Here is a 14576-nt window from a genome sequence, read left to right on the forward strand (position 1 = left end):
TATTTCCTTATTACAGTTATGGCCACAACCTCTGTCTCACATATTAACAGTTTAAGAGGAGACACATGGTGACTTAAAAGAAACACTCAGTTCTCTCCATTTTGAGGTTTCTGTGAAATTCAAAGGAAATATATTTTCATGGGCATCTTGCCGACTTTTAATGGACCTTCTAGGGCATGTGGGTCATGATTTATTTTCATGACTGAACAGCTAAGTTAATTTTATAAATAGTACCTAGTGGAGTAATTTATACAGAACAGGTGCACATTTAATGTTGTGGATATGAACTTTCAGTGAATAACTTAATGACAGCATTTAAAACTTTTCCTATATAAAATAGTTTAGAACACGCTACTTCACTATCTATTGCAGGTAACAAAACCTACTATTGTGTTCCTTCTGTCATTTAAGGGAATTCTATATTTCTGTCTTGCTTAGTGTTGCAACACAATACTGAAATGACAAAATCCTCAAGCTTCTAGCTCTTCTGACAACAGCCAAGAGGAAAAAAAGAAAAAGAAGAATTATGGAAACTTCATCTTCACATGTCTGTTAACAGAAAAATTATCAAGTGCTTTGACATTTACCATTCTTCATACTGGATCCAATAATTCTCATTTCTCTTATGACTTCCATTTTTCATTTTTCTTTTTTATTGCAAATTCCTTACTTCAGTGCTTCTATACTTATTTTATCTTCAGAGCAGTTAAGATTACCCCCGAGGGCAGACAGCATCTGGCTCAGGAAACTCAACTTTTTCACATTAGCCATACAAAGTCTGGAAATAGCCTAAAGCTCTGGCCCAGGAGCCCACAGCCTGCTGGCGGGTGCGGGTGGGGTATCCCTGACCTTCCTCAGAGACGACACTGTCTGGAACAGGGACGAACAGACATGGTTCCCTTCCTCTCTCAGGCCCTGCTTTTCTAGTGCCCATTCATCCTATCTTAGTCCAATGCCTATGCAGAACTGTGTGTGTGTGTGCACGCGCGTGCGGGGCATGTGCGTGCAGAGGGAAGGATGGGTGGGGAGAGAGAGACTGCTGTAACACAAGCTGAGACAGTCATTTCCCTCCAGGACAATTGACAGCCCCTGAAGCTGGGAGGTGCGGTCTTCCCCTGGGCCCACCACACCTCCGCACTGCACTCAGGAAATCAGTCACTGGGTATAACTCGTTTCTCCAGCTGCAGCATTTTCAGTTCTCTTGATTGCTTATCCCTTACCACCAGCTGAAACAAATTTGCTTAGTAATTTGGGCCTGCTTCTCCCACAAGGTCAGCACATCTGATTAGAACTTTAAGACTGTAGGTCTCCAAATGGCATTGCTGCCTCGATGCTGTTCCCTCTCTGGGTTTCTCTGCCAGATTCCTGACTCATCTTCCTCCTAAAGTCTTTTTTTCTACATGGTTTTTCCTGGACTGACATCTTGGGCTTCTTATAGGGCTGCCTTCTCAAACTAAGAAACAAGCAAGCAAATGAAATCCTTCAAATAGAGCCCTATGGGTTCCTAAAGAAAGTCTAAAGTTCTTCCTTATTCCAGGACTAGCCCTGACCTACCTGCCGCCTTCCTGACCCTCCATGCTGACTCCCAGCAAACGTAGCTTTCTCCAGTCTCCCTCATCTTTTCTTCGCGTAGATTGTTCTGTTCTCAATCCCTCTCCTTGCTCCATCATCACTACGCATTTGAAGCCAAGACACAGTTCAAATGCAGCTTACCCCCTGAGGTCCTCCTTGTCCTCTCTCCCTCCCGTTCTATTCTCATATCACTTTCTTTTCGAGGTATACTTTTCCAGGATTCAGGTTCTAGTCATGGCTCAGATACTTAATAGCTACATGACCCCTGGCCTGTTAATTTTGTTATGCTTCTATTTCTTAAACTATTAAATGGAGTTAATATGTCCTTTCTACTTCATCTTGTTTTTAGTGGAAGTCAAATAAGAAAACACAAAACTATAAGCTGCTACACAAATGTAGGCATTAGTATATTTGTGTTTCTTATTTTTCTCTACTAGAGTATACAATCTTGGGACCAGGGGCCTATTTTTTTACTAATTTTCTCGTATAAGATCTGAGAACACCAAATACAAAAAAAAAAAAAATAGAGTGAAAAAAAATAGATAAACTAGAGTAGCCATGTGTCCACTCTGATTTTTTTAAAACGACAATCCTAAAAAAAGGTATGTGGCAGTATCTATCAGTTTATTTATTATAAATATTGATTCATTGCCTTCTACACTTAGCACCTTTGTGTATTTGACAATTTGGAGCCTGATTTTAAGACTATATTTTGCATGCATGAGTACAAGGCTGACACAGGAACTACAATGCCTAGCCTTATTGAATACCATCTCAGTGACTGGCAGGCGATGAAAAAACCAAACCTAAGCAATGAAGATCTGAAATATTGCTATCTTGGGAAAGACATTTCAAAAGGTGCTTTTTGAAAAGTGGGCTTGGTCCCCAAAAATATTATGTGTTGAATGTTGAGGCAATGAAGCCAGCTTTAAAAAAATGGAAATGATAATATTTTGTTTCCTTGGGCAACGGAGTTCAGAATGACCTGGCCTGAAGGCAGCAAATTTGTGAAAGTAATCTGGGACTTTCTGCTTTGCTCTATGGCACTTTTAAGTATGTGATCAAGGCCATCATTTTCAACCTTTCCTCTTCTTTTTAAATAATTGTACATTTGAAAAACGCCTCCTTGCCATTAATGTCTTTTGTGATGGATAGTCTTATTTGCCTTTGCTTATTTATCTTTATGACCAAGACACTAGGCCTTTGTAACATCAGTGCTTTGGAAGTATATATAAAAGGTAAATCATCAAACTGCTTTTCCTGAAAGTGCTGAGTGACTCCCAGGTATGATAAATGCAGTCTATATGTTTTGAAAACTTCTTACAAAGGTTTCAACAACTGTAAAGTTTACAGAGTAAACACACACACACAAGAGAAGAATACTGCAATTATATTAAATATCTGCAGCAGGCTTTATATTTTGAGAACTTATGAGAGACTCATCAGTGCACTCAACTACCTGGTAGGTGGCAAAGCTGTGAATATGCACAGAATCCCAAGGTCAGGTCATAAGAAAGTTGTAAAGCCATTTTTTAAGCACCTATGGTACCTCGCCAGCTCAGCTGAGACACAGAATATCAGCATTATAAGTCATCCAGCTTAATATCTCACTCCACAAATGCCTTCAATAAAAATGCAACCTCTACCAACACATCATCTTAGAAACTTTACTGAAAAAGTTTGGCATGCCTCATTTTTAGTAAACCCACTAGTCTTCAAATAATCCCATCTTTCTTTCTCCAGGCAATTCCAAAATACTTTAATACTCTGGGAGTCTGTCCTAAATTTCACTGACGTTCTTTCCACCTTTGGCATGTGACCACTTCAAAACTGAGCTCATTCAAGGGTACCTCATAAGACTATTATGAAAGTCAAAAGGGAAAATAAGTATAGAGCCTTTAGCACAGTCCTGGCACACTGTAAAGGCTTCATAAATACTACTGTTAATGCTTAAGGCACCTCATTTTTCTACTTCCGTTACTGGATTCAGAATTCTGATTTTTAAATCCTCACATTTTCTCTCAAGCTGTATTTCTCTTTAGCCTGCAGGTTTCAGAACTGCTCTAATCTATTTGGTATCTCCAATGCTTACTCTTGGGAGCCTGAGTGACTCTTTAATATCCAAAAGGGCAGGTTTATTATAAAAAGGGAGAGAAGAATAAAGGATACTTGCACAGACACAGGCCCTCAGAAAAAGCTGACCCTAAAAGGGACAGATTTGCTAAAAGTGAGTTCTGCATAGTCACAGGTGGGCAGCCTTGGGAGGAGAGCTGCTCTCTGCTTTGCAAAGGGAGAAACACCTTCACAGTCACAGGCAGGCAGAAGAGCTGCTGCCCATTATTGCAAATTCTTCCCTTCATTTCATGACACTACATTATTCTTTTGTGGTGGTCAAATGGAGACTAACATAGCAGTTCTTCTCATTTGCCTTTTCTGAAAAGTGAAGCTTTTATCAAGACAAGCCAAGAGTTCACCAAATCATCATCCTTGGAGGACAGTTGTCTAATAGAGGCAGAGCGTGAATTTTTTTTTTTTTTTTTAGTGGAGCTGGAATTTAAACTGATCTAGTTTTATTTATCTCTAATTCTTTTTTTTATTTTTATATTCCCCATACAATTGCAACCCCCTGATTTTGACCTCAATCCCTCCTTTCCCTGCCCCCCCCAAAGTGTGTCTCTGGTTCATAGTTGTTTGTTGATTTTGATTTTTTTCTTTCTTATAGTTATTCTTTTTCTTGGTCCCTTATTTAGATTTTCTAGATTCCTGTTATGAGTGAGACCATCCTGTATTTTTCTTTTTCTTTCTGGCTTATTTCGCTGAGCATGATCCCTTCCAGCTCCATCCATGTTGCTGCAAATTGCATGTGTTTATCTTTTTTGAATGCTTAGTAATATTCCATTGTGTATATGCACCACATCTGCTTGATCCAGTCATCTATTTTTGGGCATTTGGGTTGTTTCCAAAGCTTGCTATTATAGATTGTGCTGCTATAAACATAGGGGTGCAGGTGCTCTTTGGAATTAATGTTTCTGTGTCCTTTAGGTAAATACCTAGGAGTGGAATTGCTGGATCATATGGAAGCTCTATCTTTAGTAGGCTGAGGAATCTCCACACAGCTTTCCATAGTGGTTGGACCAGTTTGCACTCCCACCAGCATTGCGGGAGAGTTCTTTTCTCTCCACATCTTCGCCAACATTTTTTGTTGCTAGTTTTTTTAATATGTGCCATTCTCACTGGTGTGAAGTGGTATCTCATTGTAGTTTTGATTTGCAGAACTTGAAATTTTTATTGAGCTTCAATTTAAAAAAAGTTACTACAGCTTATATATTATTCAGTTCTTGCAATCAATCTTTTCTTATCCTCACTTTAGAGATAGGAAGCTGAGGCTAAGAGTGATTCAGAGATGTATTTATGGTGATACAGTTGGCAAGACATTTAACTGTGATTCAAACTCAGGATGCTAACTTAAAAGCTGCCTTTATGCCAGATACAAGGTGAGCATCAAGTAGTATCTTCTATCCACATGGCTTCTGTAGATTATTTCTATCAAGATTATACCACCTATATTACAAATTATCTGATAGATCATGTCTATTAGAATTACTACCTGCATTTCTTTTATATCCTCATCCAAATAGTCTTAAAAATTCACTCATTCATTCAAAAATGACCTCTATGCCCTAGCATTGTACTCCTGGAATTTCCATGTCTGCTACTCTCCATTTAGTCCATTCAGTTTGTTCATGAGCCATTTCTATGTATAAGGCACTGTGCCATGTGCTGCTGCAGATACCTCAGGCCCTGCCTTGAGGGATATTACCACCTACTGGAGAGAAGACCTAGAAGTAATTTAAATACAAGGCAAATGAAGATTAGTGCCTTCCACAGAGGTACAAAGTTAAAAGATGTCTGAAGGAGTTTGAAGTGGTTCTTGCATGCAAAGGACTTGGCTATCTGGAGATAGTACAGGACTCATACCAGGTGGGAGCAGAGGGGAAGGGTGGGGTAGACAGGATAGGATAGGTGGGTCCAGGGACAGGTGGCTGGTCCACCTTGCTGAAGTATAAGTTGCAGGTAGCATAGAAAGGAACGATAAACTGCAAAGGCTGGTTGGGGTCATGTAGTGGAAAGCCTTCAGTGCCCAGCAGGGGAGATTATATGTTATTCAGTTTGGAATGCTGAGCCACTAAAGTCTCTGGGGTCAGTGTTATGCTTTGTGAACAGGAGTGAGATAGCCATGGGTAGGATGATACACAGAGTGTAAAAGTAGAAGCAGAGAGTTCACTGGCAAGCTCATTTTTTTGTAGTTCTCACAAGCTACACTTTCGTCTATTATAAAAGCTCATTTAAGGCCCAGACAACAAAATCCTGCTGTTTAATGCAAACTGTGTTGTCAACCTTTCCAAAATCACATGTCTTATTTCCTACTCAGGTGATCTAGATCAGTAGAATTACATGTTGACTTCTTCTGCTTCACTGTTTCCCATGCAAATCAACAGAAGAGATCAGATGAGCCTTGCCTGGTACTAGCAATGGGGGCCCACTTCCAAGGAGATAATTATCCCTGTACCCTCCATAAATTATGTCAGGCTGCACGGCCACCACCAAATACCTTGATAGGGCTTCACAACCACATGCTAAATCTTTTCCTGGGACCTAACAGACCCAGTGACTTCTCTCCTCATTTTTCTAGTCAGAATAGGCTGATGTTTCAAGAACTTTCAGATTTCATGAGAGATGCTAAGTTTCTATATTTCCCCTCTGCTCCAGAGAAATTACTCCTTGTTAAATTCTTCAACTCTCCAACCTGTAATAGTAATAGAAACCGTTCTTTGTTTTCTCAGAATTTTCATCTCTCGATTCTTTGATCTTTTCTAAGTGCACTTTATCTTTTCTAATGGACTGGAGGGTGTGGAGATGTTCATAGCCCTTTCATCTTCTCTAACACCGCGATCAGCTGGTACACACAGCTGAAACTCAGTACTAGTGATTCTTTAGAGGAGACACCAACAACCCTCTTTCCCACCCACCTACCTGCCCATCTATCTGTTTATATAATAGTAAACAAAGAAGAATGAATTCAGGGGAAGTTGTTTCCCTGTGTTTTCGGGCTACCTCAAAATTTTCAGATTCAGACACTGGTCAATTTAGAAGTAGAGGGTGGGATTCAGTGAGGGCAAAAAGCTGGAAGCAGTTTTTTACTCTGTAGAGAGCCTTTCAGTCATTAAATTAAATGAGCTAGGAGAAAATTTTCTAATGCAACTAAAACTAAAACAGGCAGTTTAGTGAAATTCTGATCTTTCAATGAAGAGGAGTTGTTAGACAAGCAATTCCTTCAAACAGATGTGAGGCAAAAAATGGGGTTGTCTGTTGTAAAGCAGAGAGATGGGTAAAAATCAACTCTCATTAGGGCTGAAGAGGCATGACTAGTTGGATCATCTGCTGAATCAAAATCTGTGACTCCAGACCCCCTTTATTATCTGAAACCTCAAAAAGCCCCAGGGGCTGAGGCAAAGAGGGAAGGAGAATGTAGAACTTGACATAAAAGAAGGGGAAATCACATCCCTCCTTCTTTTAACTCTAGAGGCCTCTGAAATCTAAGGATTAAAATTTCAGTTCCTAATACCTACAGGTCTACGTGTTCAATCACAATTAGAATCTAAGGCAGTGTCTGAAGCATTGGAAATTCCTAATTTGTAAAGAAAACTGAAATAAATATAAAATCTAGGCAGAAGGAATGGTCCTTCTATTTTTATTAAAAGCAAGAGGCAGCACAAACATGTATCTGTCACATTCCTCAATAAGCAGGAATAGGTGTTGTCCCAGGACATGGGTGAAAGGAGATGAAAAAACAGTGACCTCTTTCACTGGGAGTCATTTCTTAGCCTGTAGCACTCGACAGTGAAACACTTAATAGCAGAGGGAGAAACAGATGACAGACCTATGGAAATTGGTATGAAACTGGTAGAAAAGAGTTGCTCATTTCGTTCTCTGGTTGGGGAATACTCTCTTTACCAAGTCCAGGGAGACTTGCTTGCAGAGCTAAGGAGTCATGTCTGCCAAGTCACAAGCTTCGAGGGGAAGGTAAGAATGGTGTGGGTGGCTATTATGGGTTCAATATTCATGTCTCCCCAAAATTCATATGTTGAGGTCCCGACCCTCAATGTGATGGTATTAGGAAGTGCACTTATTAGGATCTGTATGAAGGGATCAGTGTCCTTAGAAGAGGAAGACAGAGAGCTTTCACTCTCTCTACCTCGTACTACAAGGAAAGATCATGGGCACAGTAAGACGGTAGTTGTCTACAAGTCAGCACCTGGGCCCTTATTAGGAAGTAAGTCTACTGGACTGACCTTGGACCTCTCATCCTCCAGTACTGTGAGAAATAAGTTTCTGTTGTTTAAGCCACCCAGATTACAGTACTTGCTATTGCAACCAGAGCCACGACAGTGGTCCGATTGTCCTGTGTCCTGTCTCTTCCAGAATGGATCCAAAATATCAGGTTGGTCAAGAAATTCTTCATTTTTTTCCCCATTATCAACTCACCCTCCTTACATAGGCAAATATACAATTAGAAGAATTTGGTATTGAAATGAGCCGTGAATGAGAATAAAAATTGCAAGAGAACCGTCTCAAGAAAAGTAGACCTCAAATCCTGGAAGAAAACGGGATTTTTTAAGAGAATGATTTATGCACGTTTGCTTACCTTTGTTTAGGCGCCCCATCACAGTAAATTCAAAATATTTGCTGTTGTCAGTTGAAGAGTAAAGACCGAAGATAGTGGCTGAACTTTTAGTCTGCAGCTTGAAGGTGGAGATCACATAGAGCTCATTCAGGGTGGGGTCCATCAGGATTTGCTGCAGAGCACCTGGGTTCAACCTCTGGCTGGCAGAGGGGAGAAGGTCAAGGACTAGAGACAATAGGAAGAAAAGGATCATGAGTAAAAGATTGAACTTTGGGTTAACAAACCTGAGGGGGACAACTTGACAGTAAGCTATTAACAAGTGTAAACTAATATTGTAATTATTTTTCCACATTGCTAATTTTCTGGTCCTTCCTTATCACTTAGAATGTCTAAATGTCTGAAACAGAAGAAACACAGCATATTATTCATCACTAGGTTATAGTCCGACCCCCAGAAGACTAAATTTGCAACCCCCAAATGTTGCAATTGGCTTAAGAAGTGGTTCTGAAAATGCCCGCTGGCAAAAAAAAAAAAAAAAAAAAAAATTTGAAGTGTAAAGTGCAAGGGGAACAGCATCCAACTCATTGCTTTTCTTATGGTCCCAAGTTGCTTTTAATCAACCCAGCAGCACTTTCTCTTAAACTGCAATGATTTATGAAAACAATGAGAGAGTAGTTCAGAGTTATTTAAAGGCAAATATCAAATTTGGATAAGAGACACTAGAAGTTACTTTGCCATTCTTTTGGTTTATGCGAATGTTTAAACAACTTCATAGCCTGTGGGAATTAGACTGTAGAACTCTCTTGGATACAATCACCTGGTTACTAAAAGGGTAATAGTACCCATAATTTATAAAGAGCTCTTACAAATTAATAAAATAAGCATCCTAACAAAAACAGGCAGACCACGAAAAAGCAATTTATAGAAAAAGTATAATGGCAAATAAATGTGTGTACACTCCCCCCCATAAGTATTCATATGCTTAACTAAGAGGAAGGAATTGCTAACTTAACATTAAGGTGTCTTTTTCACCATCAAGTTGGAAAAACAATAAATACACCCATACCCAACTGTTGGTGAGGGTTTAAGGAAAAGGCCGCCCAGGCCCCAGTCTCTGGAGTTCTCTTGTGGTTCTGCCTCTCTGTAGTCACTTGTCCTCTGCCTCTGTTCTCTGCCGCAGCCGTCTTCTGAGTGACCCCGCCCTTATAGCCTCATCCTCCAGGCCCAGGTGTGCCCACTCACACCCGCCTGCACCACACTCCAGGTGCTACCATCAGCACGCATGCCCTGCGCCCACGCTCCCAAGTGCCTCCTGCATTCAAGGCCACAGGTGATAGCCACAGAGGCTGAGGCATAAAAACCTGAGCATCACAATTACCCTATGGGCGATCTTAAATAGTGGTGGGTATGATTTAAACTAGTTTAAACATTAAGACAGTTTAAATAACAGCACCAAAAGTCTTAAGCCACACATGCTCCTTGATATAGCAATTCTACCTACAGAAACTTATCCTGAGGAGGTAATGAATAACACGTCCAATTTAGATATAAAGATATTCACTACCAGTGGTACTTCTAGAATTTCTGTTTAGGAAGGAATTAAGTGAAAACTGAATTGCAAGAGGTGGGAAACCTGCTGCTCTGTTGGCGTTGCAGTTTGTTATGAAAACAAACTGTCCTCAGATGACAAAAAGGGCTCACAGAGACTAAGGGGATGTTAGCCATCTCAAGCCATCTTGAGGCACTGAGATTATTCAACAAATTATAGTATCAGGGCCTCCCTGGTGGCGCAAGGGGTTAAGCACCGCACTGTGAAGCAATCTGCAGCATCTGCAGCAAGAGTTTGATCCCCGGCTGGCCAGGGAGCAACCCACATGGTGAGGCAGACCTCTCCAGTCTCGTCTGCTGCTCCCCTCAGCAGTGTATTTCAGTCAGTCTGCCTGTTCTGTTCCCTGCTCTGTCTCTGGTGAATCCTCTCACCCCCCGCAACTCTGGCCTGTACCCCAGCTCTTGTATGCATAAATACGAAAAATTATTATAATATCAGAATACTGGAACATAGTATGATGTCTTCTATTAGAGCCCTGGATAAATTTTGGTCCTTCCAAAGAGTGGAATACTATCTATTAAAAAGGGTAATGCATCTGAATACTGATAGATATGGGAAAATATTCATGATACATAAAGTGGAACAAAAGGTTATAAAACTGTAACATGCTATTTGAAATATATTTGCATAAAAAATTTGAAAGACAGAACAACATATTGTTAACACGAATAGTTGCTGTATCTAGATTATGTAATCATACTTTTTAAATTTCCTTTTTTTGGCTTTATGAGTCTTTTTTTTTTACAATGAACAGGTATTGCTTTTGAAAGTATTACAGTATGAAAAAATAAATAAAAGCTATAGATAAAAACCTAGTTACACAAGAATGTCTACTTTTTTCAAAACACACTCTGTCTTCATCCTGAATCTGTATTCTTTTGCATGGATCAGAGGACCTCACACAATTCTGAATTTAATATTAGAAGTGCTAGAAAGTAAAAAATCTATTATGTTACTTCTAGTACCCTCCACTCCCCAAACATGAAGACTGCAGCATACAGTACTTTCGGAGGGAAACTGAATTTTTAAATTTCCAGATAATTGAAAATTTTACATTTCCCCAGTGAGGAAGACAAAGGAAAATCAGGCAATATATTGAAAAGCCCCACTCAGGACCAGCACCATCAAAAAGAGATGTGCGTTTATGAATTGCATTAAAACACTAAATTTTTAGTATTCTGGATTCTTGCTTTGACTGTGATCATGTACATAATTTAACTGAAACTAAATTATCGTACTTCAATCTGTATGGTTCATCTAAGCCACTGGCTTCTCTCTCAAGAGGCAGAGTTAGGATTAGTTAGTAATGAGTTTAGAGAGTGTTTTGAGAAGGAAATGAGACACTACAAATTTCTATTCATGTTCTTATGTTCTAGTAATAGTGTCAGGAACTAAGCACAGCCCTCTAGTGATAGAGGGGAAATTACTGCTGCCATGAGCCCGACTTCCATGGTATGAAAATCAAATCCATTGTAATTTAAGATTAGCACTGAAACTCAGAAGAGAAAGGAGATAAGTATCAAGTTGAGCTGATAATTAAAAGACTAACTCAATAAAAGAATCTGTCAAAAACTTGGCTTAATCAGATCATCTACAGCAACAAAAGTAACCAGATAATATAGGTATTACAGCCTGAGTTCAAATCTCCCTAAGACAGGCAGCATTATCTCGGCAGAAGCAAAACTCTCGCCTGCACCACCCACGAAGCTGTGAGTTGCAACATCAAGAATACAACACAAAATTCAAGCCTGCCAATGTCTGCAATAAGAAAACATGTGAACTGTGTTTACAAAAAAGAACAAACTTTCTTTCTGATCTAAAGCAATTGCAAAAAAGCCAAAGTGGGGCTACATCAAACTAAAAATCTGCACAGTAAAGGAAATCATCAACAAAATGAAAGGCGAACCTATAGAATTAGAGAAAACATTTTTAAATCAGATACTGATAAAGGGTTAATATCCAAAAATATGAAGAACTCATATAAATCAACAGCTAAAAAATCCGATTAAAAAATGAGCAGATCTGAACATTTTTTCTCCAAATACACACAAATGGTTAACAGAAACATGAAAAGATGCTCAACATCACTAATCTTAGGAGAATGCAAATCTGTTTAGGTTTGTTGTTAAATGAAATATCACTTCACACCTGTTTAAATGGTTATTATCAAAAAACAAAAAGACAAGTGCGGTCTTTGTGAAGAAATTGTCATGCGAAGAAAAGGGAAGCCTGTATGCGAAGAAAAGGGAAGCCTGTATATTGTTTGTGGGAATGTAAATTGATATAGCTACTATGAAAAACAGCATGGAGGGTCTTCAAAAAGTTCAAAATAGAATTACCACATAACCCAGCAACTGCATGTCTGGGTGGAATCTTATTTTTATCCAAAGACAATAAAAACAGTCACTCAAAAAGATATCTGGACCCTTATGTTCAGTGCAGCATTATTTACAATAGTCAATATGTGGAAACAACTTAAGTGTCCATTGATGGATGAATGGATAAAGATAATGTGTTATCTATGCACAATGGAATATTATTCAGTCATAAAAAAGAATGATATCTTACCACTTTCAACAATGTGGCTGTACCCTGGGGGCATTATGATATGTGAAATAAGTAGGATAGAACAAGACAGATACCATATGATTTCACTTATTTGTGGAAGTGCAATCTGAAAAAACAAAACAATAATACCAAGCAGACTGGTGGAGCATAAAATGGGTAGAGGGGATCAAAAGGCACAAACTCCCAGTTATAAAACAAGTAATTCATGGTGATGTAATGTGCAGCATGAGAACTACAATTAATACTGTATTGCATATCTGAGAGCTGTTAAGAGAGTAGATCCTAAAAGTTCTCACCACAAGAAAAGTTTTTGTAACTATGTGTGGTGGAGGATGTTAATTCAAATTGTCTATTCACTGATTACTTACAATGTATAAAATTATCATTTCATTATGTTGCACACCTGAAATTAATGCTATTATGTCAATTAGTCAATTACAAGCAAAGTCAATTAGAAGCAAAGTCATAGGGAATAAATGTAGAATACAACATTTCAAATATTTCAATCTAAACTAAAAGCAATTCTGGTTCCCTGGTCTGGGGAAAAAATGAGTTATTTGGTGAAATGCAAAGCTCAACTGAGTGATCATTGCCATGGGAATGGAAGGGAGTGAGAATGCATTTTACAGGCTTTCTTCACTCTATCTTGGTGAGCAACAACAACTTTCAGTTGTGTACCTTATTTTAGTAGGTTTGGTGAATAAATGAAATCCACAAAAGTGGTACTTAACAAAGAAAACAATAAAAGCAATGTTTTAAACTGTCCATTTATAACTGAATTTACAACTACATTTTAAAGCCTCCTTTTACAAACCTGATTTTAGGCAAAAAATAAGGAAAACAGTTTGTAACTCTTCTAGGGTTCCTTAGTAATTAAATTAATCTGGGCACCAATTTCAAACAGATGAAGATCACCACTAGATAGCCAGAGCCCGGGAGACCTTTTCTTGCTTAAATACTTTCTTCCTTTTCCTCTTTACAGAAATTTTCTATTAGCATAAATGCTTTCTGTCCAGCCATTATTTTCACCCCCATCTCACAGGGGGGTTTGCAGATCTCCCAGCTGCCTTTTCAAATTATCCAATTTTTACCTCTTGATAGAGAAAAGACCGGTTTTGTCACCCTCTCCTGTTCTATTTATCCCAGGAATCAAGCCAAATCCCAAAGGAGACTTTGGTGTCCAAGGAAAGTTACAGCAGAAACAAGGCGAGTGGCCGGGTAGTTCAGAAACGCTGCGCCTTTCTCGGGTAAACAGAGAAAAGCTGCGCCTTTCTGGGGGATGTCCGCATCCGCTCTCTGAGCGAACGAGCTCCGTCCGCATCGTCGAAGAATTTAGGGGGCAAGGGATGAGGGCAGGGCGGACCATACAGCATCACACGGGACACAAGTCAGCGTTCACCTCACCCCACACAAGCTTTGAAGGAAACCCCACGCTCCTGCGTAGACTGAAAACTTTTGCGTCTCCAAACGATGGTTCAGGGAATTAGTCTCATCGCGGGAAAATCGAATCTCAGAAAATTCTACACTCGATCACCGCTTCCCATCACAACAAGCTTTGACTCGGACCCCGGAGGCACCGCGGTGTGCAGCGAGGCCCCGGGAGCCAAGGGTTGAGCAGCGCGCCCCGAGCGCGGCGCTGGACGGCGGCTCCGCGAACCAGGGACCCGGCGCCCCCGCCCGAGCCCGCTTACCCTGGGGGGTGGCCTGGGCGCCGACCCCCAGCCACGGCTGCAGGCCCAGGTGCAGGAGGAGGACGGCGGCTCCGCACGCGGCCAGCATGTTGGCTCTTCTGCAGCGCGCGGGCGCCGGGGAGCAGCCGCAGCGGGGCTCTGCCTCGGCGTCCCGGGGCGGCGAGCTGTCTGCGGGCGGGACCCGCCGGCGGCGCAGGTGGAGGGTGCGCGGCCAGGGGCGGGCGCCGAGCGCGGCGTCCCGGGCTGCCGTCGGGGGCGGCAGCGGGCGTCGGGCGCTGCGGGGCTGGGCGCGCTCGCGGCTGGTCCCGCGGCCGCGGCCCGGGCTCTTTATGGTCCGGCCGGCCCCGGGGCGGGGGAGGGCCGCGGCCGGGGCGGCCCCCTTGGCTGGGATTCCCTTTGGTCGGGTAGCATGGGGGCGGCCGGACGGGGAGCGCGGGTGGAGGGGAGGCGG

At 41.0% G+C, this 14576-nt stretch overlaps 1 protein-coding gene across 1 annotated transcript in view; it reads right to left on the reverse strand.

The window, feature by feature from the left end:
- THBS4 (thrombospondin 4) overlaps window positions 1-14320 on the reverse strand; it is a gene marked incomplete at its 3' end in the record, with an annotated part of 51153 nt that extends 36833 nt beyond the window's left edge. The window contains exons 1-2 of the mRNA XM_084233215.1: window positions 14126-14320; window positions 8279-8482 (exon numbers count right to left, since the gene is read on the reverse strand). Of these exons, the coding sequence (XP_084089341.1) occupies window positions 8279-8482; window positions 14126-14213 (292 nt within the window). The 5' untranslated portion in view covers window positions 14214-14320. The remainder of the gene's footprint in view (window positions 1-8278; window positions 8483-14125) is intronic.
- Window positions 14321-14576: the final 256 nt, after the last annotated feature.

This window comes from Talpa europaea (assembly GCF_964194135.1).
Source record: "Talpa europaea genome assembly, chromosome: 5".
NCBI lineage: Eukaryota > Metazoa > Chordata > Mammalia > Eulipotyphla > Talpidae > Talpa > Talpa europaea.